At 44.2% G+C, this 24448-nt stretch overlaps 1 protein-coding gene across 5 annotated transcripts in view; it reads right to left on the bottom strand.

Moving 5' to 3' along the window:
- Positions 1 to 23533, bottom strand: part of ADRB2 (adrenoceptor beta 2) — a 29733-nt gene extending 6200 nt beyond the window's left edge. For 4 of the 5 annotated variants that reach the window (XM_057541230.1, XM_007188699.2, XM_007188698.2 and 1 more), the window contains exons 1-2: positions 22094 to 23533; positions 845 to 921 (exon numbers count right to left, since the gene is read on the bottom strand). In XM_057541230.1, coding sequence (XP_057397213.1) covers positions 845 to 921; positions 22094 to 23282 — 1266 coding nt within the window. In that variant the 5' untranslated portion in view covers positions 23283 to 23533. The remainder of the gene's footprint in view (positions 1 to 844; positions 922 to 22093) is intronic. The other variant, XM_057541229.1, reaches the window with a different exon arrangement.
- Between the last annotated feature and the right edge of the window lie 915 nt (positions 23534 to 24448).

The following is a 24448-nucleotide window of genomic DNA, read 5'->3' as shown; positions in this document are numbered from 1 at the left end:
CAGCTGCTTCCTTCTCAAGTTTCAGATTTCGCCTTAACTGCTGCTACTGCAAACAGTCACTCCTCCATCCCAAGTTATTCAATATCCATTCAATAAAGTGAATTAATCCATTATATATTTTTTATTACCTTTCAAGCAGTTATTACGAACTGAATTATCTTGCTTGTTTCTTAGTTTCCTGTTATCACGCATCTTGCCCCACTAGCATATGTGAGGGCAGACACCTCATCTGTCTTATTGACGTCTGTACCCCAGGACCTAGCACAGTGCTTGGCACGTGGCACAGGCACAATAAATTTCTGCTGAAGGAACCAGCGAATGGATACCCATAATCTTCAGGTCCCAGACTCCTCAATGCACCCATAGTGGATGATGATGACAGATGCCCTTCCAGCTCTGACATTTTAAGATGCCACAGACTCTGCACCATTAAAATGTCAATTCACAGTGGGCCACTGGGAATGGCATGAGTCATGGGATTATTACTATCTTAGTGCCTCTGTGACCATAATAGGCCTTCTTTGGTAGAGGGACACTGATTTCTTAAATGTCAGTGCCAGAAAGGATCTTACAGACAATGAAAGCACAATCTCTTCATTTGTCAAGTAAGAAATAAACCCTTAAATTTTATCATCCACTGACCACTGTCCCTTACCACTGAGATACATTAAAAGTTACAGAACACAGGACCATTCTTGCTGAGAGAGTCAAACCACCTTGTTCCACTGGTAGAAAATATTGCCTTTCTCTTGGGCCTGGTGTGAGTGCCCTGATGCTTAGTCACATGTTCTGGCTATGACCTGTACTTTCTGGTACAAAAGAAGTAGAAGAGAAGGGATCATACCTTATGATTTTCACTGGAAGCCTTGAGGTTGGCAGAAAGGCTGATCTCAAAGAATTTGTGATGATACTCTCTTACACCTGATAGCAAAGGGAAATTGAGTTATTTAGAAAAGTTTACATCCACTCAAAATAGATATGGCTTAGTGCTCAGCTTTCGTTGTCCATCAGCAGAGTATAGAGGAAAAAGTCTGTGAAACTGAGTTGTCAAAGATTATTAGGAAGAAGAGATAAAAGACTAAAAGAAAAGGAAGAAGGAAAAGTTGAAAGTACAAGCTACTATCTGAGATTAATTTGAAACCCCAAGGTCCAAGGAAGAGAGGACTGGTAAAAGGAGGAGTGAGTCTTCTCTTGGGCTCCATGCCTCTCTCTGCCAAGAATTTGGTATGTGACAACGTGCAAACTCCATCTTCTCTCTGGTCCTCTGTAAAATGAAAACGGTGGAACGAATGGTCTTGAAGTAATTTCTAGAGTCCTGTTTATTTGTCGCTTTTTGATTCAAAACCACAGACAGATCCCCAAATAGAACTGAGAGCGGGCTCTGACATCCTTTCAGTTATGTGCCAATTTATTCAAAATCAGTTAGGGATTTCGAAGCCTGATGGCCCCGAGTGACGGACTGAAATAACAACCAGTAAAAAGCAGAGCTGCTTCTTTTTACTTAGGTAGTTAGCTCGGCATATGAAGTTCCCGATGACAGCTGAACACCATCCCATTTTTTTTTTCCATCAGAGCCTAAAGTCCAAAGCACTTTGGATTAGAAAACCAAAGTATATGTGCCTTTTGAAGCTTATAAAGTGCTTTCTCCGATTTTATTTCATGTAAGTCTCACAAACAAATGTGAGAGTTATTATTCTTCTCAAATTGTCAATGAGGAAACTAAGACTCTGAGAGATGAAGTGATTTGCCCAAGGTCAACTGGGGTGCCCATCAGCCCGTGTTTGTTTTCTTCTCCTTTCTGCATACTTCCTCTGCTCTGCTCTGCACCATGGGGCCCTCCACCCTGCAGGTTCCCTACCCTGTTGCTTCAGGGAAAGTTTGGCTAATGGGAATCTATGATAGAAGACTGGAGGTGAGGCGGGGAGAAGTGGCTGTTTCTCCTCTCTTTCTGCCTCCTGTGGTATCTTCGGCAAATGGCTTCATGTGTTCTGTGCCGCAAGCTCTTGCCAAATAAGTGCCCTGGCTTCTGGGATCTTGTAACACCACCTTCTCCTGTGTCCCTCCAGACCCAGGAGCAACAGCATCTTCCTGCTGTTCCTAATCTCTGGTTCCTCACCATCCCCTGTTTGGCTTTGCAGCTCTTCTATCACCTGTGCATCCAATTCCTTATATTAAATTTCTTATTTTGAAAGATCTAGAGTGGTTTCCATTTCCTGGTTGGACCCAGTCCAAATCCCCTGGCTGGGTGGTCACTACTATGAGGAGCTATAAGCATGGCAGAAATAGCCTGAGATAGCATATCATACTAGTGTATGTGTGTGCATTTCATTATTACATGGTGAGAGCCTTTTCACCCAGGAACCGAGTTTATACAGCTTTAGGTCTTGAGGTTCTAGCACAGCGCTTGGCACTCAGCAGACACCAGTACAGTAAATGTTTGTTGACCTAATATATTTGTTTGGTAAAACAAACCCAGCCAGAGTGGCTGTTTAGTTTATCTCTATATTTCTACGTGTCTATTTAGACATAAGAATACAGGTCCTTCCAGTCTATAAAATGTACCAGTGAGCCATTCGGCCACACTCTACAAAGCCACACAGGGGACTGCATCATTTGCAATTTCTATGGGATATTTCTGACTTTGAACCATAGTGGTTATTTCAGATGGGAAGATATTAATGAGTTGAAACTTGGAAAAATATACAATTGACCAAAAAAGAAAGTGGATGAAACCATGGGAAAACAGGAAAAGAGTTTTTTCTAATTATGTTAGTTTTCATATGCTTATATAGGCAGCGTTTAACTGAGTATAATGCGGGACTGGGATTGGAAGATTGGGTGTTTGTGTCAGCTCTGCCACTAACCAATTGTGCGGCCTTGGGCAAGTCATTTCTCTCTGGCCCTTGGTTTCCTTCGTGGCAAAATGAAGTAAGATTAAATGATCTCTTGCTAAAATATCCAATAGCTCATCAGTGACTAGAGAATCGAGTCCAAATTTATTGTCATATAAAATAAGACCTCACCTAGTCTGACCCTAACTTACCTTTCTAGCCTCACCTCATTCACCAACCCTCTATGCTGCCTGCTTAGCCAGCTCCTTACAGACCTTGACCTTTAATCCTGTTTTCTCTATTTGCAATTCTCTTCTGTGCTCTCTTCACCTCACTACATGATGTGACTCAGCTTAAATTTCCTTCCTTTTCACAGTGGTCTCATGTTCCCCTTCCTGATGGGATAAAAAGAATAAGATTGCTTGTCCTGAAGAAGCAATGTGGGGTGCTGGTTAAGAGAGTGGACTTTGGGGCCAGAATGAGTGTGTTTAAGCTCTGGGCCTGCAATTTACTAGCTGTGTGACATTTGAAAAGCTACTTGCTGACTATGCCTCAGTGTTTTCATCTGCAAAGTCCTGATCATGATAGTACCCACATGAAATTTCTTATGTGGAAAGACCTAAAGTGATTCCCATTTTCCTGGTTGGGCACAGACTAAATTACCTGGCTGGGGAATAATAACTAGTATGGGAGCCATAAACATGGCAGAAATGGACCAAGGCAGTATATTAGATATATGAGTGTGTGCATTTCCTTATTAGGCAGAACAAGTATTTCTACTGTGATCTAAGCTTATATATTTTTGGACCTCTGGGCTTAAGCATAGTGATTGACATGGCAGGCACTAATGAAGGTTTGCTGAATTTAATCCTGACAAGGATTAAATTAGATAATACATTCTGTGTTTCGCAGTGTACATGGCACACAGAGATGCTTGGTGATACAGCTATTATGAATATTAACCACTGTCTGTTCTCCACAAGGTTTTTACTTTCCTGTATTACAGCAGTTATTACATTGTCTTATCATTCCATTTTTGGGCACGTCCATCCCTTTCATTAAACTGTGAGCTAGTCAAGACTGTTATTGACTGAATTGTGTACCCCCCAAATTCATATGCTGAAGTCTAAACCCTCACTATCTCAGAATGTGGCTATGTTTGGAGGTGAAGCCTTTGATGAGGTAATTAAGTTAAAATTAGTCCATTAGGAATCCAGTCTGACTGGTGTCCTTCTAAGAAGAGATTAGGACACACAGATAGACACCAGGGATGTGGGTATACAGAGGAAAGGTCATGTGGCGAGGCAGGAAGGTGGCTTTGGAGGAAGTCAACTCTGCCGGCACCTTGATAATGGATGGCCAGTTTCTAAAACTGTGAGAAAATATCTGTTGTTTAAAGCACCTAGTCTGTGGTATTTGTGATGGCAGCACTAGAAAACTAATACAGAGACTATGTTTTTATTCATTCATTCAACAGATATTTATGGAGCATCTATTACATGCCAGGCACTGATCTGTGAAATAGGGTATAGAGTGCTAAGAAAACAAGGAAAGAAAAAGGGCTTCTGCTCTCAGGAAGCTTATAGCCTAGTGGGAGAGATGGACAATCAAAAGATCACATGAGTAGTGTGGTAAGAATGAGGGAGAGGTTGCTGTGCTCTGAGGGTGCGTGATGCTGGATGGAGGTGGGGGATGGTAAGAGAGGGCTGTTTAGTTGAATGTACTGTTTTATCCTCAGCACAGTTGCTGCAGTGCTGTGCTCACAGCTGATAACTGTAAATCTTGGTTGGCTTTTGTTGAAGGCTACGATCTCTCAATTCTCTACGTGGAATAACTGGAATTTTTAGCACTCAAGGAAAGAGAGCCCACAGGCAGATGCTGCCAAATGTGACTGTTTATAGGGCCCCACGAAGCTGGGGCAGTAGAAGGACTGATGGATGAGAAGGACAAGGAAGTTGATCTCATCTCAGCCCTGCCACAAGCTGGTGGTGTGGGGACCTACTACAATGCCCTTCCCTTGTCTAGACCTCCGTTTCCTCATCTTCAGCAATGATGAGGCTGGGCTGGAGTAGTTCATCTCTCAGATCCCTTCCAGCTCTGTGAAATCTTTTCTGAAATCTAATTCATGTAAGACTAGTACTGAAAAGAGGAAGGAAAGGACAGAGGGAAGCAGGGATGGGGGAGGGAGAAGCGGAAAGAAGCTCCACCATTATTTGCTACGGGACCCTGGGCAAGAGGTTGCCCCTGATCTGAACCTCAGTTTCCTTTTTCTTAAAGTGAGGAAGTTATTTACATTTAATATTCCTTTAAGTTCATGAAGATTTTATAAGTCTATGAGTATTTGGAATTCTTGAATCTTCCCTGAGCATTAATTTCAACAGGAAAACACCTTTGGGTTAAAAGTCTGCATTGAAGGTAACCCTGACGGCCTCTGTTTCCCTATTCACTCCATTCAGTTGTGAACACTTACATTGGCTTATCTTTCAAACAGGAAGTTTTAGAAACACAACTCTTTACTAACCACAAATCTTAATAACTAGATCATCAACTAAGTCAATCCGCACTGAAAGAGGTCACAAAAAACATACAAAACTAAGGGTTGGTCTATAGATATTTCGTGGAAAGGAAGTAATGTCTTTTTTCCAACTACTCGCAGTGAGAAACAGTTACTCCAAGCACCTTAAAATCCAGGTTCTATCAGAATGGTTTGCACAGAAAATAGATCAATTAGAAAAAAATTAAATTGTCATTGTCCAACAATAGGGAAATGCTTAAACTACTTTTGATACATCCATATGAAACTTTATGCAGCACTGAAAATAGTGTTTAAAAAGATTGTTTTATAACGTGGAAATACAGTATAGAGATAAATTAAAAAGCAGGATATAAACCATAACTTAGAATAATCTTAATTTTAAAATATGTACTATGTATCATATATATGTATACACATAGAAAAAAAAACCTGAAAAAAGAAATAATCCAAAATATTAACAGAAGTAAAATCCAGAAGGGGTAAGTATGAGTGATTTTTATTTGCTTCTTTATATTTATATGTATTTATATATATTTATATTTATATATATTCTGCGTATTCAAATTTCCTTCAGTATGTACTCATTTGTTTGTTTAGTTTGCTGAATATTTAGAAATATTCAGCAAATATTTCTTATGTATCAACTATGAGCCAGTTGTGTTGTCGACACTAAAGACAGAAGCAAATCTCAGCTCTCCCGCAGCATACCCTCTAGTGAGTGGACACAGATAATAAAGAAAAATAAGTAAACGTGCAAGATGATGCAGATAGTGGTCCATGCTGTCAGTGCCTCCAATCAGGGGGATGGGAAGGAGAATGCGTGGGGTCCTGCATCAGCCTTGGTCAGGGAAAGCAACCCTGAGGTGGTGTCTTTAGACTTGAGACTGAATGGGACAAAGAAGCCTGACGATCTGGGAGAAGAGCATTCCAGTCAGAGGGAACAGAAAGGTTGCAGGGACCTGTCCACACATAGGCCTGGGAAGAAGTTTGACTTCTACTTTAGCTGCAGTGGGGGCCACAGAGAGCTTTCCCATGGGGAGTGACAAGGTTGCACACCCATCAGACAGATGACTCTGGCTCCAGAGTGGAGAGAGGCTCCTGCTGATAGAGGCAGAGTAAAGCAAGGAGACCTACTATGAGACATGTTTTCTTATAATTTGCCAATTCTGTGACATCGGTTTCCACTACTGTAAAATAATGAGATAATAATGACCCTGAGTAGGGCAAGGTCAGTGATTTCTAAGAGCCCTTCAATACTTAAAAAATAAAAGCATTATTATTTTACACACCTTTTAAAAAAGTGTGTAAGCTTCTTAAACCCAGGGCCCAAGTCTTACTCTACTCCTCTTTTTATTCCCTGCACGCTGCCTTGCACCTCACAGGACTGAATGAAGGGACACGCTGTGGGCTGGTATCACTTGGGGTGCATCATTACTTCCCAACGTGAGTTTCCACTGTGTTTCTGTGGGCTCACCTGCTGAAGCCTTTATCCTGAAAGTAACAGGGAGCCACTGAAGGTTTTTCAGCAAAGGTAGAGTTCTGTGTGTTAGAAAATTCACACCGACAGTGATGAAGGGGGTCTGGAGTGGTCCACAAGCAGAAGAAGCACAGAAACAGAGAGACACGTTGTTTCCTTGAGAATCCCCCTGGGCTGTGATACTGAGACCTGCCCGTGGGAAAGGTACACCTCACCTGCACAAAACCACCTCGACAGGGGGCCCACACACACTGGGAGAAAGTGCGAGACTCCACCTATTTTTGGTTGGGGGAAATGAGGCACAAAGAGACAAGTGGCTCATGTGCCAAGGATTTCTGGCTTCAGGGCCTCCACTCAGCTAATGTGAAGCCAGGCTGCACTTAGCAGGTCATGGCGGGGAGGGCTTTTGCTTGTGCCAGAACAGAAGGGAGCGTCAGGGGCTGGGGCAGGGTGGGGAAGGGGGAAGACACGAATCCTGGGCAGAAGCGGTGACAAATGTTCCAATACCTTCATTTTGACACTCCCATAATCCAAGAAGGGCTAAAATTGGTTGTAGAGCTTGTGTTACGAAACCAGAGCAGGTCAAACAAAAGAAATAAGCAAAACTTGAGTCAGCCGGATGATAATCCTTGTGGTGAGCATGCAAATCCAAGCGAAAATAGATCAGAGACATTTTCCCAAGAGACACAGAACTTGGAGATCCTGGAAACAAACCCATCACGTGAAAGATGGGGAGGCAAAGGAAGGAAGGGAGGTTAGCATCACACCCTGGAGAAGGAGACAAACTTTGCTGGCAGAGCCAGGACTGGGACTCGAACCCAGCTCTCTGCATTCTGAGGTCAGAGCTCACATCACTCCTTCAAAACTAATTATGGGTCTAACGTTTTATTTGCCAAACCTACTGATAGGCACAAGAGCAGGAGGCAGTTAAAGTGATTTCAAAGCACCCTGTGTATACTCAGTGTGGCCACATGCACACACACACACACACACACACACAGAGCTTTAGTTTGGCGAAATCTTTCTTTAATTAAGTACTATGGACCAATTAAATATCTGCATTCACTGCCCCAAATCAAAGGCACAGCTCATGGAGCCTAGAAGCTATCCTAGTCCAGCCCTTTTATTTTATAGACAAGAACTGGAATCCAGAATGGATGAAGTTGCAGTCACTTAAACCAAGAACCAGGGCACCCTGCCCCTGAGTTCAGTGCTCTTTCTAGCCCTGGCCCTAGCACCACAGGCAGGAAAAGTGTAATCTTTAATACACATGCATTACTTTATGTTCTTAAGCATGGATTCTCAAAAGGAAGGTGTTGGAGATAATTTCCAGTGTATTACTTTGACTGAGGCCTGAAATCTTGGCACACTGATCAGTGAATTTGAGGAGAAGGCTTTTAACTTCTTTAGAAGTTTTTACCATGATGATAACAATCACAGTCTTCCATTAAATAAACATTTACTGAATGTCCACTATGTACCGGTCACTCTGCTGGGTCATTTATGTACTTTTAATCTCTTAATTTTCATAGTACTATGATACAGGTGTCATCATTCCTGTTTTGTTTTGTTTTTTCCCCACAGTGGGGAATACAGTTTGGAAAGGTTAAGCATTTTGTCCAGGTCATAGACTCAGGAAGCGCAGAGCTGGGATTTGACCCTCTGTTGTCTTTTATTATGCTGAGCACCTTAGATATGAAGTGATCTGTACTACACCACAGGTACTGCATGGGGCAGTCTCATAGTCCTAGAGGTGTGTGAGGCTGGTTTTCTCCAGATCCCATGTTTTTCTGGGCTGCTAAGTTCAGCTGTGAGCTCTATGCTACATCTCAGGTTTATAAGCCACTCCCAGAGGCTCAGAGTGGGGTTTCCAACAGCCAGGACCCAAGGTAGCTGGGCTAGGCTATGAAGAGGCCCAGACCAGAGCAAAGATCATTAACTTGTGAGGACTAATCTCCTAGAGGGATTTGGCTTACAGATGTGAAAGGAACATAGTAACAGTGACTTCAAGACAGATGGACTCAGACGGCAGAAAGGATATAGATGATGGGACAAAGTTTTAAAGAAAGTTTGCTGTTCTGTGTTTTATGTAAATAAAACTTTCATAACAGACTCGGAGAATTTCCTACACATAACAAGAATTTCCTCTAACGTCCCTGATGGCATTTTTGTTTCTGCTTTAATGTCTCCAGGAACAGGGAGCTCATTACCTTTCAGACTTTTGTAATTGTTAGAAAGTTCTAGTCTTCAAATTAGGTCAAAAATCTGTCTCCCAGATGTGTTCATGCATTGGGTCCAGATCTGCCCTTTGGTTTACAAAGACTAAATCTGCTTTCTCCCTACTCAGCAAGACTCTGGATATTTGAAGACAACATTTATTTTTTATATCAGCATTCCCCAAAGTGTGCTGAGCAGAGTAGTAAGTTTTCACAGTGTTAATAGGTGTCCTCTATAAAACAAACATATCAAAACAAACAGACAAAAGCCCATAAATAGCATTCTGTGGGCATGCTAGGTTAAATCAGGTCAACCAGATATGTTTCCTGCAAGGCTGCTCAGGACGTTTACTACGCTGATGCAGACTATGGATTCCAACGTGGAAATACTGGGCATGCAGTGTTTCCCAAACTTTCAACCTCCCAGATTTTTTAATCTCAAAACCCTTTTTTTCCCCCAGTATACCTTTTACTATTTTCCATATATACTTTTAGAAACTCTGTTTGGAAAATGCTTCCCTACACAAGTCTAGGTTCTTACTCTTTTCTCCAAGCTAAAAAGCCAGGCTCCTTCAACTATTCATTTTCAGACAAAGTGTTGGGTTTCCTCACAGTCTTCCCTCTGGTTCTCTAATAGGGCTGTCAGTTTAAAATACAGGATGCCCAGTTAAATTTGAATTTCAGATAGACAGTGAATATTTTTTTGGTATGAGCATGTTCTATGCAAAATTTGGGACATACTTATATGAAAAAGAATTCTTTGCTTATCTGAAACTGGATGTCCTGTATTTTTATCTGCTGAATCTGGCAAACCTAGGAGGGCCCCAAATGCCCTTCTTCTCTTGAAAAATGTGGCCCGCAGAGCTGGGCACAGTATTTCAGATGTGGACCAAGATAGACACAATTGATAACTTTGTGAGCCACCATCAACTCTGATTTTCTCAGAGACATTTTTAAAGGGATGATAGAAATATTTTTTATAGATGATTAGAGGCCAGTCTGAGACTGACAGATACCAGATATCTTCCTGGATCTACTGGCAAAATGCAGAAGCTGATTTCCCATCCCTCACTCCTGTTCATAAGTATACTTAAGTTTCTCTGGTGTGAGTATTAGGGAACTCGATCCAGATACCATTTATAATTCCCTTTTCACTGTCTGTCTTCTCCATTAGACCGTAAGAAACTAAAACAACAGTGACCAACCATGTCTACCTCAGTCATGGCTGTATCCCTGGTAGTTAGCACAGGCTCTGGCGTATAGAAGTGTTCAGACATCTTTTGAATGAATGAATGAGCAAATTAGTCACACATTGCTTAGAAAGCTAAGTAAACCAGATAAGCTTACACTCTGAGGAGAAGAGATGGCCAACAGGAGCTTTCATTGTGGCTGGATTTGTCATCCACTCCAAGCTTTCCCAGATCCATTAAATACAGTTCACCTGTGCTGAAGGCAACTCTGTTGGAAGATGTGTGTGTAAAACAAGAACACCTAATTGCTCTGACTAAAATAATCTCAACCCAACACAAGCCATTTTCAAGAATTTGAAATAGTTCCTGGAGCCTGCAATTTTTATCGAGGTGTGGAACTTGGCCCTTAAAAGAAGGCTGGGCTGTGGCCCAATGTGTGTGGGATTGGGGCAGCACATCCCACTGGGTCTTCCCACAGGAACATCCTAATCTAAGAGGAATTGGGCAGAGTGAACAAGGACAGCCTCAGTGGAGCCCTAAGTTGCCAGCAGGGCATGTATGGGAAGCAGGACATGTGATTCTATAGCTCTTACTTGGTGAAAGTGCATCTGGTGACTGGCATGAGGAACCCAGAAGGCTTGGAGCTTCTGCTCTAAGCCATAGTTGATAGAGCTGGGCCCTGCCTACTCCAAGTTTGAGCTCACACAAGCTCGGGGTTTGTCAGTATTGAAAGCATCCTGGGGACTGTCCCTGGAGCTGGCAATCACTTATCTGCTGCTTGGAAGCTGTGGCTTCTGTGCTGGGGAGTGTTAACCCTAAAATTTTAAGTTAAAATGCAGCCGGAAGCAGGAAAATACAGTGAGAAGAGCCCTGGGTCCTAGGAGGGTAGCAGAGTGTGAAAAAACTTCTTTTTTTTTTTTTTTCTGCATGTGAGTATGAAGACCTAAGTTTAAGTCCCAGCCCTGCCATGTCTTAGTGCCATGCCCTTAAGCAGGTTTTGAACCTCAATCTTTTTATCTGTGAAATGCAAACAACCACGCTGACCTCAGAGTTGTGAGGATTAGAGAAGATGGCATATAAAAAAGCCCTTTGTAAACTGCTAAGTGCTGGATCAGTGTGAGGGATTGCTACAACAGTAGCCCCATGAGCATAGTGCTGTGGCCTTCAGTCCTTGATGCATCTGGTACTTTGCTGCTGTGATAGCATAAAAGAACCACCCAACTGAAAGAAAAGAAGGATGTTCCTTACACAGCCTGAAGCAAAATAAAAAGAGGTTCAAATTACATTATATAATTCCTTTTAATTATGGAGGAAAACATTTTGCAAGCACGTATTTGAAAACATAAAATCTCAGTGGGTAGGAGTCTTTAGAATATATAAAAAAAAAATCACTTGGGAACATCCTTAAGACCCTAAGATGCAAGGCTCTAGGTGAGCCTTTAATTCTGCATGAATGTTTCTGTTGATCTCCCTGGAGCCTGTCACTGCCTCTGGTCAAGGCCTTTGCTGTCTTTGCTGGTAAACAGGAGCAAAATGTACACAAGTGCAGTTCTAGTTCATTGGAGGGAAAATAATGCAGGGTATTGTGGCTGATAATTACTTGCTACTTCCTCTGCTGTGAGATGGTACACCCACTGGAGGAAAATTTGTATGTGTAAATATGTATGTACATGCGTTTTCTGTTCCAGGGCAGTAAGGGACACCTCGTCAGACATCTTGCCTTGAAAAGGCTTTCTTGCCGGCTTTCTCTTTTTCTTCCTCCAGTGTCACGTTTCACACAGTGGTTAGTTATGGAGCACATTGCTTCGAGTCCCATCGCGATCCCCATCAGGACCCACAGACCTCTGATTGTGGATCCTTATGTTAATATCTTGGTAGAGCTGACTCTGTGCAAAGATTACTTCAGGCCTGGAGCTGGGCAGAGGCTCTGCTTATACAATTCTGGGGGGGGCACAATGCAATCTTTATGCAACCCGACCTGCCCACCCTCCCCTCCTTGCCTGGGCCAAGAATAGTGAATGATCCTGTTCTGGAAGAAACCCCACCTTGTCACTGAGTGCTCTGAGCCAAGAGAAGGGGGAGCAGAGCTGGAGGCACAGGCATGAAGCCAAGCCACAAAGCCCAAAGCTCCAAAGTCAGAGGGTTCAGATCTGATACACCATTTGCCTTGTCCCTGCACCATGGACTGGCTTAGTTAGGCCTGATGGTACCTAGCAAGGAAGGTGTTTCCCTGCCTCCTAATGCCCACTGGATTTATATGTATCATGAATATAAACACATAAGAGTATGTTCACAGAGGCAGAGTTTGCAAGTGAATACTTATATGTAAATATGCATTTTAGGAAAACATACACAAGTGTACATAGGAACACATATGTGTGCACTTACCTATGTGAGAATGCTTTTGTATGGACAAGCATATCTTCAGAGACAGTCTTTCAAAATATACATCTGATCTCTGCTGTAAACATATCAATGGCTTTTAAATGCTTTTAGGATAAAGAGCCAAAACCTAATGCAGCTTATAAGGCCCTTTATGTGTGGCCCTGCTACACTCCGTCTCTCTGCACACCTTCTCTACACTGATCTTTGCTAAGTCCTTTTTATGCATGAGGTTTCCTTTCACCACAGGACCTTTATACATGCTTTTCTCCCTGAATGGCATGTTCTTCCTTTCTCTCCTTTTCTAGAAATTACCTAGTCATCCTTCAGCTCTCAGTTGAAACCTTACTTCTATGGGGGAACCTTTACAAACCTCTCAGAATTAGTCAGATTCCCTCAAAACACTCTGAATCTCTTCATAGAAATTGCCACAGTTAAAAATCTGCCTTCATTAAAAAAAAAAAAACTTATCCCTCCCATTACACAAACTCAATAAGGGCAAAGATAAACTGTTTTTGTTCGCTCACTGATCTTCAGCACGTAACAATTCCTGCCACTTAGTAAGAACTCAACAGACATGTATTGAATCAGGGGTGTATACATTTACCTAGGAAGAAGGGCCAGCATAGGAACCTGTGTGCCTGTGTGTACTTAGGTAGCGGTGGGACCATGATTACCTGACATGGCATATTTTCTCATTTGGAGCACACGAAAGTGTGCTTAGGAATACCCATGTGTATTTATCTAAGGGAGAATGTTTAGGTTGAGTACACCTGTGTCCTGTATGTGTGAACATATTCATATGGGAGTATACACAAAAGAACATAGATGTGTCCATACATCTAAGTGAAAATGTATGTGTGTATACTTGTGTTGATATAGGTGTAGGCATCAATGTAAAAGTCTGTGTGTGTTATGTGTGTTTATTTGGGTATGTGTGTCTATGGAGGTGTATGTATATGTATGAATCATCCTCTTCTCTGCAGCTGGGTGGGTCCTCCTTCAGATTTCTAAGTAGGAGGGTTTATGTAAATTAGGCAAATTGATTCAGATGGACTTTAGTATGATTTGACTTAGTCATAGCAGAGTGTCCAGGAGGAAGGAGCACTGGACTAAGAGTCCATCCCTACAGCAAAATCCTTTTTTCTTCCTGTGCTGCTATTTCTTGGTCTACATGCAGAGGGTTCGGGACAATGAGACAATGATGCTGTTGTGGAGGTACAACTGTGTAGATGCCATGTTGTCACAAAACACATTTTAAATCAAGTGCCTAATTGCTCAATGCACTTTATTATCACCTTCGTCTTTCATAGTAACTTTTTATCATTTATAAATTATATTCATCTACATTGTTTTATGTGATAACACAGGGAAATTAGGATTCTGTTTATTTGACAGAATGGTTATTTTTGTGAATGTATGCAGCTGTACAGGATCAATTTTTACAAGCCTACATTTTGTGCTCTTGAGCAGGAGGAGTGGGCAGGGGAAGACAGTGAGATCCCTAGGTCCCCAAATTGCCATCCTAGGAGCACCTGCATCACAGTCCTCTGGGGAAGTAGTGACAAAATGCAGATTGCTGGCCCCCAACCACAGTCCTGTTAGAATCTCAGGGAAGGGGGTCAGGAATGTGTATTTTCTCAGTGCAGATCATTTTTGGCCTCTGTAAGGTTTGGGACCCACTGCAGTAACAACATAATGTCAAAAGACTCACTACCTAAACCAACACCACAATTTTATAGAAAGAAATTTCTAAGGCTGCCCACCTCAGGCCCTCGAGATTGACCCTTGGTTCTCTTAGGTTGAGGAGGCTAGGTGAGCATCTGGATTTATAGAAAGACACTGTGGGAACTGAAAAAAGAAAGGAAGTCTGACAGGCTTATTGTTGCAATACATATTGTGAGAACTGTGAATCTCTCTCAAACAAAACAATAAAAACCCAGCAGATTGTCAGGGTTGACTGTAGTATTTAGAGACATCTACTAGAATTTTTATAAAGAGAAACACTGGGCAGTAGCATAGAGACAGAATTGTCTAAAAATGAAGGAATCTCCCCAACAGCAGTTGTGGCTTCTGGGCACAAGGCCTGGGGCTGCAACGCCAATATGGTGTGGTAGAAAAGAAAGAAAGCAGGGATTACCTAGGACTCCAATTCTGCTTTGTCATGGGTGTTGCCATTATGATTTCAAAAACTGTTTTCTCTTCCTGGAGAAATGAATACATGCAGAAACTCCAGTCTTTCCCTCATAGCACTAGATAAATAATAATAAAACAAGCCATGAGAGGTGGTCATCTCCAGGTCCCTGTGTTACCTTGCCACTGACGTTGCCTCTTGGAATCTGGGGTTTCTTAGTACTCTAAGGGCGTATGCACTCTCTCAATGCCCCTCCTACCCTGATGTTCTCTACTGTGGAGACTCAGATGCAGACACAGACCTGGGCAGAAAAATGGAAAGAGCACCCCATTTCCAGCTGTCAGGAGCTTCCTGACCCTAAAGCAGTGACTTGACTCAGCACAAACCCATGTGCTGTTAGCAGGCGCCTCCCTCTGCCTCCTTCCTGGCCCTGGCGGGGCAAGATCACTCAAACCGTGCCTGAATAATGGTGAAAGAGTGTGCTGCCAACTCTCAGCACAGTCTGGTTTCCTAGCTGATACTTAGCCACCGCCTACCTGGAGGGCATAGGCTTGCCCCTTAGTTCCAAGGCTCAGAAATCCATCAGACTGCCCTGAAAAGAGTCCCTGGAGAATAAAATAAAATGCACCCATTAAAAATCTCCTCTCACCATTGTCTCCCTCCTTCTTTCTTACTTGATCCCCAACAGGAGGAAATATTGCCTATCTTAATGGTAAAGCACATGGGCTCTGGCTCAGAATATGTGGGTTTTACTGCAGTATGGTCTGTAATCTTCAGCAACTTAGCTGATCCCTTCGAGTCTCAGTTTCTTGATTTATAAGATAGGGACAAACATAATAGTACCTATTTTGTAGGGTTGCTGTGGGTACTAAATGAGATCATGCATGAGAATTGCCAAGTACAAGGCCTGGTTCATGGTAAGTACACTGTGTTTATTAGCCATCATGATCACAACAGGTGCTCTATGGAATGGAAACCTGCTGTTGCACTTTTCAAATGGTAGGTATTTGTCACTATAAAACTTGATTAGACTTATTTTAACACAAGTCAACAGGCTGGGTCAGAGGCACTTAACAATGCAGAAAGAACCCTGCCCTGGAAGTTTGGTGGTTAGTTTCTCATGCTCTGAAAGCAGATCAGAGCCCGTGAATTGAGCTTTCAAAGAGACAAGTACAGCATAAAAACATCTTTTTCAACCACCAGTAACAGGAGAGGGAGCATTCTGTTTAATTTACAAAATTTATCTCTGTAACCTTGTTCCTCAAAATGTGGTCCTTGGAAAAATCCATGGGAGCATGCTAAAATGCAGATTCTTAGGCCCCAGCTCAGATTTCCCAATCCAGACGCTCTGGAAATGATGACTCTTTTGTACTCCTAAAGTCTAAAACTGCTAAATACTCTTTGCCAGGCTAGTAGCAATTACGATATCTGGATCATATTATATATAAAACATATTCAAGGAGGCATTTGTTAAAGTGTTATCAGTGGCTACAAAATTATATGAATAATAATCATGTATGAATAATCTAATTCCGTTTTTATTTAAAAATATATTTCTACCCATAGCCATGCTTAGGACAGAGGCTGAAAGCATATACATCACATTTAACAATGGCTGTCTCTAGGTGGTAATGTTATACGTGATTTATCTCATTTTGTGCTTTCGTATATTTTAAAATGTTTTACAATGAGTTCTATTACCTTTTTAACAAGATAAAAATGTGCTTTTAAAATAAGAGCCATCCAGCCAAATGTGCAGCACTGAAGACTTCCTGAAATCTTACAGAGTTTTGGAGAAAGAAGGAAATGCAGGACTTACATAAACCAAACCATCTCTGCTCAGAGATGATGAAACAGGTCTAGAGAAGGGAAGTGACCTGCCTGAGGTTGCACAGTGATTAGGGGTAGGCTATACAGTTCCCAAGTCTTCAGGACCTTAGGCCAGAGGGCTTTGAAGTGCTCCCTGTGCTGGCCAGGGACCTGCCTCCCTTCCTTCCCGTCCTGTGAGGGTGACGGAAAGACCACAGGAAGTGCAATGATTCTGTGTGGAGAAGGATGTAATAGATTTTGCAGAGAGGACTTTGCAGCTCTCATTATTTTCTCTCTGGGAGTTAGTAGGTCATTTGCAAAAGGCATGGGAAGAGCAGCTGATGAAAAGGTCTAATAGTTTGGAAAACTGCTTAACCTTATTGCTCTATTTCTGGATTTCCCCCCATGGCCAAGGACTGTTGAGATCCTGATCTCCCCCAGAGGTTTCCTGGTTAGGAGTGCAGTGAAACCTCTGAAATCCAGAGGAATTGGGGAGAAGGCCAGCTGGAATTAGGGAATGGTCTGAATACTTTTTAAGAACATTTAGGTCTGTTGTTTTCAAGGACATAGAATCACAGATTTGGAAGGAGGTTAGTCCAGGCCCTGCTCAGTGTAGGAACCCCCTGTGCTTCATCCCACACAGAGTTTTATTTGGACGTCTCTTGAATGCTTCCAATGACAGGAGACTCACTACTCTGATAGAGAACCTGTTTCACTCTCAGAAAAATTTTCCTTCCCCTGAGCTGGAATCTATCTTCCTGTAATGTTCTACTTGCCTTCTGGTATTCATCTAAAACAGATATGCTCCTTTTTCCCAGATGGTCCTTAAATATTTGAAGGCAGTTATCATGTACCAAATAGTCCTTCACAGCATTCTCTTCTGCAAGCTGACCACCCCCAGTACCTTAAACCATTATTTATATGACAAATGTCATCAACTCTAATTAGAAACAAACTGCTGTCTCTAATTAGCCTCTTAATTAACAGCTATATAAATTCAGAGCTAAGCAGAGCTTAGAGACCACCTGCACTAGCCTCATTATTCTACAGATGAGCAAACTGAGGTCCACTGAGAAAGCAGGAAAACTGCCTTACCCAACTAGAGAGAGAGAGACAGACAGAGGGAGAGGAGAGGCAGAGTTGAGACCTGAAATCTAGTTGCATGAATCCCAGTCCAGGCCTCTTTTCGCCTCACCGGGCCTCGTATTATTCGTGAGACGCAAGAATTTCTCAAGTTCTTGAAAGTGGCTGGGAAGTTTGTTCTCTTAGGTATTTCAAAAATTCCTCCTTAAAATTATATTTGCACTGTCTGTGAAGTAGGGATTAGCATAGGGCTGAATTTAGTGGAGGTTATACTGTCAATGGAAAGCATCCTTCAAAGTGTATTAACTCTCATTGCTCTCTGCTGTCAGAAGTTCATCTCCATTGCCCTAGAATTCTAGCTCAAAACGGCCAGCACATGTATAGGGCCACCTAGGCCTGCCAGATTTTCCATAAGGTCCAGATACCTGCTCAGTGTAGGAGACCTTCCCAACTCTGGAACCAGAAAATGAATTTGCCAGGACGTGAAGCAGGCTGTGTTTCTGCTTTACCCTGTGCTTGTTTTAAAGTTTCATATCCTCTTTTCAGTCTGGCCTGATTCTCTGATGAAAAGACAAAGCAAAGACTCAGAGAAGCAAACTAGGCACTTCAGTGACTGGTTTCCTGTCCCAGTCCACAGCAAACTCTGCAGTCACATGCTTCCAGGGGAACATTCCTCCCTGCCCCAATCCACAGCACTCTCCCTCTTCTCTCAACAAGGTATTGCATTTCCAGTTCTTAACTTGTTCTGGCATGGATTATAAATTGCCTCATGCTGCTCCCTGGTTTCCATGTGTGCAGGAATCACTGCACCTGGGTTCCAGTCCTAACTCTGCAACTAGCTGGCTGTGTGGCTTTGGAAAGTGACAACCTTTCTGAAACTCAGTTCCCTCATTTGTTAGCTGAGGACAGTTTTGCTACCTACCTCATAAGACTGTCAAGGTCACATAATGCCTAAAAGGTGCCTAGCACAGTCCCTAACATTTAAGATTTTAGAAAAGATATCTATGTAGTATTATTAATATTATGCTCCAGAATTCAGAGACAGAAACCTGTATTTTTCTCCTGCTGCACTCAGTAGTTGTAAATACCCCGATTGATCCTGGTTTAGTCTTCTTTTGGCAGTAGGTACATCGGAAACATTCTAAGCATGGTGTAATGACAGTTCCTATTTCCCAGCTCCCTTTTCCCAAGATTCCCTCTCCCAATAATGATCTCAGTGGGGAGGCCCACCCTGTCCTGCCACTTTGCACACCTGTCAGCTTGCATCTCAGGATAAGGTTCTCATTTGACAGACTCCGAGAACTTGCTGTCCAGGCAAAGACAACTTTATGACGATGAATCCAACACAAACCTTATGTAAGCAACCTGTCAGCAAACAGAGGGACAGGGAGACACTGACAAATGCCCACCCCCAAAAGAAACAAAGCAGAACAAAAGGAGAGAGAAAGCAAGGAGTTGAGATAGGCCTAAAATGCTCTTGCTTGTCAAAACCCTTAAAACTGATCAATGTTCTTATATTTAAAGTATTCCCAAATGAACATGAATTAGGCTAAACTCCCTTTTAGCTGAGAGTCTATGAACTAACATTCATAGCAGAGTTCTAAACTGAAATTACATTAAAATGCATCTCTAACCAAAAGAGTGTCTATACAACATTGTTTGTTAATAATATTTATTGTCCGTGGGACTTAACAAATGATGAGAGAAAAGTTTCCAACTTTTTTTTCTTTTAAATAAGACTATGGGAAATTTCTACCTGGAGTGGCTTGAAATCCCTTCAGGTCATAAAGAGTTAAGGAATCTCCCAATTTCCCTAAATGCTGAGGATATCCTAGTGAACTCTTGCCGAGAAAAAGGAATAATTCTTTCTTTTGTCCCTATTGCAGATTATTTGTTTATTGCCTGCGTTTTGTATTAAGGGCCCGAAAGAACTAAAAATATCTGCTGAAATGAATTTGTTAATGTGACAACCCCAGGGAAAAGCTTCCACAATTGAGGGTGAGGACAGAATTCAATGACAATGTGGTGGAGAGCATACACCAATTCCTGGTATGACAGCCGGGTTCCCTGGCTTTAGCCCCATCTCTGACATCCTTGGCTTCTTACCTTGGGCAGGTCATCCCCCCTCGCAGGCTTTTGGTCTCTTTGGATGTCAAATGCTTTCTATGCTTTCTCTTGCAAGTCCGAGATCCCATGAGACTATGAGGAGTGTGAAGATTAGCTGGAGAAGCTGCCTGCATCTCTGAGTGCAGGGTCCAGAGCAGGAGAAGAATGTGATAATAGGTATGAAAGCCCTTGGAGAAAAAGCAAAGTGCTAAAGGGCACACGCTCTCCAAAGCTCGATGGCACATTCTAGAAACACGGGCAGCTAACTTTCTCTTGAGAGCTCAGGGCTCACCCAGAAACACCCCATCACTGAGCTGACAGGAAGCAGAGGAGACTAATGCTTTTCTGGTTGGGGACCGTGGCTGGGACAGAGGGAAGAAAGAAGTGGAGTCAGCTTCATGAGCGAGTGAAATGGCAATGAACCCTGCAGGCTGATCCTCTCCAGGCTGCCGTTGCCAAGGAGGATGATCCACTCGGTCAAACCTGGGCCAAGCTGTGGCTCAGACACACAGGCAAAAATAGAAAGGGGGTGGGAGAAGAAATGTGTTTACTTTTGTGATTTTTCCCTTATGTGCCTCTTAACGCTATTATAATCTCTCCACAAACAGGCAGTAACTGCTCACAGTCCTCACCTTCATTGATAAACCATCCAAAACAATTCATGTCTTACAGTCAGTATGTGGGCAGCTGGAGAATAAGCTGGGAAGGCAGCGTGATGGAGTAGAAAGAGCACTGGCCCGGGGTCTGTCACTAACTGGGTGAACCGTGAGAAATTCCTCTCTGACGCTCTGCACAATGAAGTGGTTACATTAGGCAGAATCTAAAAATCTGTTTAGATTTTTGAAGTTTATAATTGTGGTTCTCAGCCAGGGGTAATTTCATTCCTCAAGGGAAGGGTACTTGGCAATGACTGGAGACATTTTTGGTTGTCACAACTCAGGGGATGCACTGGCATCTAGTGGGTAGAGACCAGGGATGCTGCTGAACATCTGACAATGTATAGGACAGCCCTTCACAATGGAGAATTATCTGGTTAAAAATGTTAATAGTGCGAGGTTGAGAAATCTCGATTTGTACTGAAGTGACTAGAGTCACAGGGAGAGGGGAAAAAAGGGACAGCAGTTCAAAGGAGGAGGGGTCAAACCCTGTTTCTAGGTCATGAGGTATTCACCAGTTAAGTGTTTCCCAGCTTTTCTCCCTATAACCCACGACCTTTTCATTTCCCTTGGAATTACGGGGCTATGTTTGAGTAGCTTTTTCACAAGAACTTTCTTATCCTTAAAATGCCAAGCCCTGATGCAGTACAAAGATCTCTACTGTAAGACACAGCAAAGATAAAAATATAAGCAGCTACAAAACAAGTAGAACTGGAAGGTGGGCGGTGGGGGCACATGAAGGGACACAACAGATGCCCTTAACTCCGTTTCCATGAGTCAGTGTTTCTGATGTTACAACACAAGAATAATACCGGTAGGAAGAGCAAGATGAGCTGCGCTCAGGGCGGGCAGAACTGATGTGGGGGCACCAGCATCAGGAGAGATACAGGTTTACAACAGCAGATTCAAAGGCAAATGAACGGGTTAAGCAATCAGTGCGTGTCATTCCACATTAAGTCACTGGGAAGTTATTGCAAATAGTTACCTGCGGTTTTCAGTGGGAGAGGCAGCCACGCTCCAGTCAAGGGGTTTTGGAGAAACAGGTGCAATGAAGTCATGGTCAAACAATTTATTTACTGTAAACTTTAGACTTTGCTCAGGAAAACAACCAAAGCTGCCCCTCAAATCCCTGCCTACAACACCCCGTTTGAGCAAATAAGAGGGGCGGGGAGAGTCCATGTTCACAGCAAAAGGTCTGAGAGACTCGAGATCGTCCAGTCCAAGGGTGCAGGAAGGAAGGTCTCCTTCAGATACAAATTACCAGCAGCAATATATCACCCCTAATACTTGATCAATGAGGTAGATATGCAGGAAAAGTCATTAAAACATAGCAGCCCCAGATCCTCTGAGACTGAAGCCCTTCAGACATAAACTTACAAGTTCCATGCAAAGAGGAACTGAACTGTACAAGAAACAATCACTCAAATACGTTTTCTCTTTTTTGCAACTTAAAAAAATAAAAAATAAAAAAAGGCAGAAGGATATCCTTCCTCCTGCACATCTCTGTACAAGTTTATTCTAAATTTATTATACTCAAGTTAAATAGTCTGTTTAGTGTTTTGTTGGGCGGGGTGAGAAGGGGTCTTAAAAAGTAGAAAAAGCGCATTACAGCAGTGAGTCATTTGTACTACAGTTCCTCCCTTGCGAATCAGTGCTATCATTGGGCACAGTACCTTGCCGGTTCACAAAGTCTTCCGTGCCTGGGGGATCCTCACACAGCAGTTCACTGTCTTTCTCCTCCCCCAGGTGATATCCACTCTGTTCCCCTGGGTAGTCAGTTCTGCCATTGCTGTTGCTGGAGTAGCCATTCCCAGAGTCCTTCAAGGAAGACTTGCGCCGGCACAGGAGCTCCTGGAAAGCAATCCTGAAATCTGGGCTCCGGCAGTAGATAAGGGGATTGAAAGCAGAGTTGACATAGCCCACCCAGTTTAGAAGGATGTAAACTTCCTTAGGGATGAGGTTATCCTGGATCACGTGCACAATGTTGACAATGAAGAAGGGCAGCCAGCACAGGGTGAAAGTGCCCATGATAATGCCTAAAGTCTTGAGGGCTTTGTGTTCCTTCAAGCAGAACTTGGAGGCCCTGCGTTGTCCGGGCCCGCTCCGCCCATCCTGCTCCACTTGGCTGATGTTCTGGGCATGGAAGCGGCCCTCAGATTTGTCGATCTTCTGGAGCTGCCTTTTGGCTACCTGGAAGACCTTGGAGTAGACGAAGACCATGACCACCAAGGGCAAGTAGAAGGACACAATGGAGGAGGCAATGGCATAGGCTTGGTTCGTGAAGAAGTCACAGCAGGTCTCCTTGGCATAGCAGTTGATAGCTTCCTGGTGGGTGGCCCGGTACCAGTGCATCTGAATGGGCAAGAAGGAGGTAAGGCCGGACACGACCCACACCATCAAAATGACCACCCGGGCCTTATTCTTGGTCAGCAGGCACTGATACTTGAAGGGTGATGTGATGGCAAGGTAGCGATCCACGGCGATCACGCACAGGGTCTCAATGCTGGCCGTGACGCACAGCACGTCAATGGAAGTCCAAAACTCACACCAGAAGTTGCCAAAAGTCCACATTTTCATGAGGATGTGGCTGGCCCCAAAGGGCACCACCGCCAGGCCCATGACCAGGTCAGCACAGGCCAGGGAGGTGATGAAGTAGTTGGTGACCGTCTGCAGACGCTCGAACTTGGCGATGGCTGTGATGACCAGCACGTTTCCAAACACAATGGCCAGGACGATAAGCGACATGACGATGCCCATGCCCACCACCCACACCTCGTCCCGTTCCTGTGTGACGTCTTGGTCCGGTGCGTGGCTTCCGTTGGGCGCCAGCAAAAAGACGCTGCCGTTCCCGGGCTGCCCCATGGCGCGCAAGCTGGCAGGTGAGCGCACTGGCGGCCAGCGCACCAGCCGCCCTTCAGCGAGCGAACCTCCGGCGGGGCGCTGCGGGCAGCAAGCGGGCACCTGGAAGCCTCATTCAGCGGCCATGGGGTGGGTGTGGTGGGGGCGCGTGGTATACTCAGCTCCGGGGGTGCTCTGGGCTCGCGGTGCCCGTTAGTCCCAGCCTGCGCTCTGGAGAAGCCGCCTCGGAGTGCGCGCTGCCCGTTATGGGCACAGGGCTTTAGGGGAACTGCCCTCCCCGTGACGTTCTGGAACTTTTGACCAATAGCGTGTGCGGGAAGCCCCGAAGGGGCGAGGCCCTCCGCCCCTTCCCTCCCCTCTCCCGCCCCCTCCTGGGGGTGGCCCGGGCGGGCTCCCCCCCCACCCGCTGCTCTCGGCGGGCGGGCGAGCCGGCTACCACTCCCTCCCGGCTCCCTTGGCTGGCCCCGAGGGCTGAAGCTGGGGCTGGCGTGCTTACCAGCCAACCCAGGAGGTGCTGGTTCTTCCGTGTCTGCTACCTGTCTGCGCGGGGCGCCTGTGCGGCCTGAGATCTTAGAGCAGAGGGCAGTAGGCGGGCCCTCCCTCCCGTTCGGAGATAGATGAGAGCGCCCACCGAGACACGCACCGGACAGGCACAGTGTACCCCGACAGACATGCACAGACTTACACGGAACCAGAGCCACAGACACTCAGATACACCCGTCCAGCGCACCGACAAGTGCGCGCGCAGGCACAGAAGCCGACCGGCACAAAGTCACCCCTGTCCAACACAGAGACAGGGCCGGGAGCACCCAGAAGCACAAAGACATGGGCATACACACAAAAAGAAGTAAATAAACAACATACAAACACCCACTTGGAGGCAAGCAGTGCTCCACAGCTAAGGACTTCCCATCCAGGTACTCCAAACTCGTCAGCCCTGCATCCTGGACATCCACCCCCTCTTCCCCAACACGGGGACACGCGGCATATTCCCTTTCAAACATTTGGCAAGACCACAGGAGGTGACTTCAACAGCAGCCGATTTCCTCAGCACGCTTGCTGTCAAGTACTTTTGGTGCCCTCCTTGGGAATTTGCAGGCATTGAGACATACTTTTACACTTGGGAATTCATTCGGAGCTGGGGTATACACGTATGTGCATGGGGACGG

The sequence above is a fragment of the Balaenoptera acutorostrata genome, chromosome 2 (genome assembly GCF_949987535.1).
Source record: "Balaenoptera acutorostrata chromosome 2, mBalAcu1.1, whole genome shotgun sequence".
Lineage (NCBI taxonomy): Eukaryota > Metazoa > Chordata > Mammalia > Artiodactyla > Balaenopteridae > Balaenoptera > Balaenoptera acutorostrata.
This window is presented reverse-complemented; position numbering and strand designations above follow the sequence as displayed.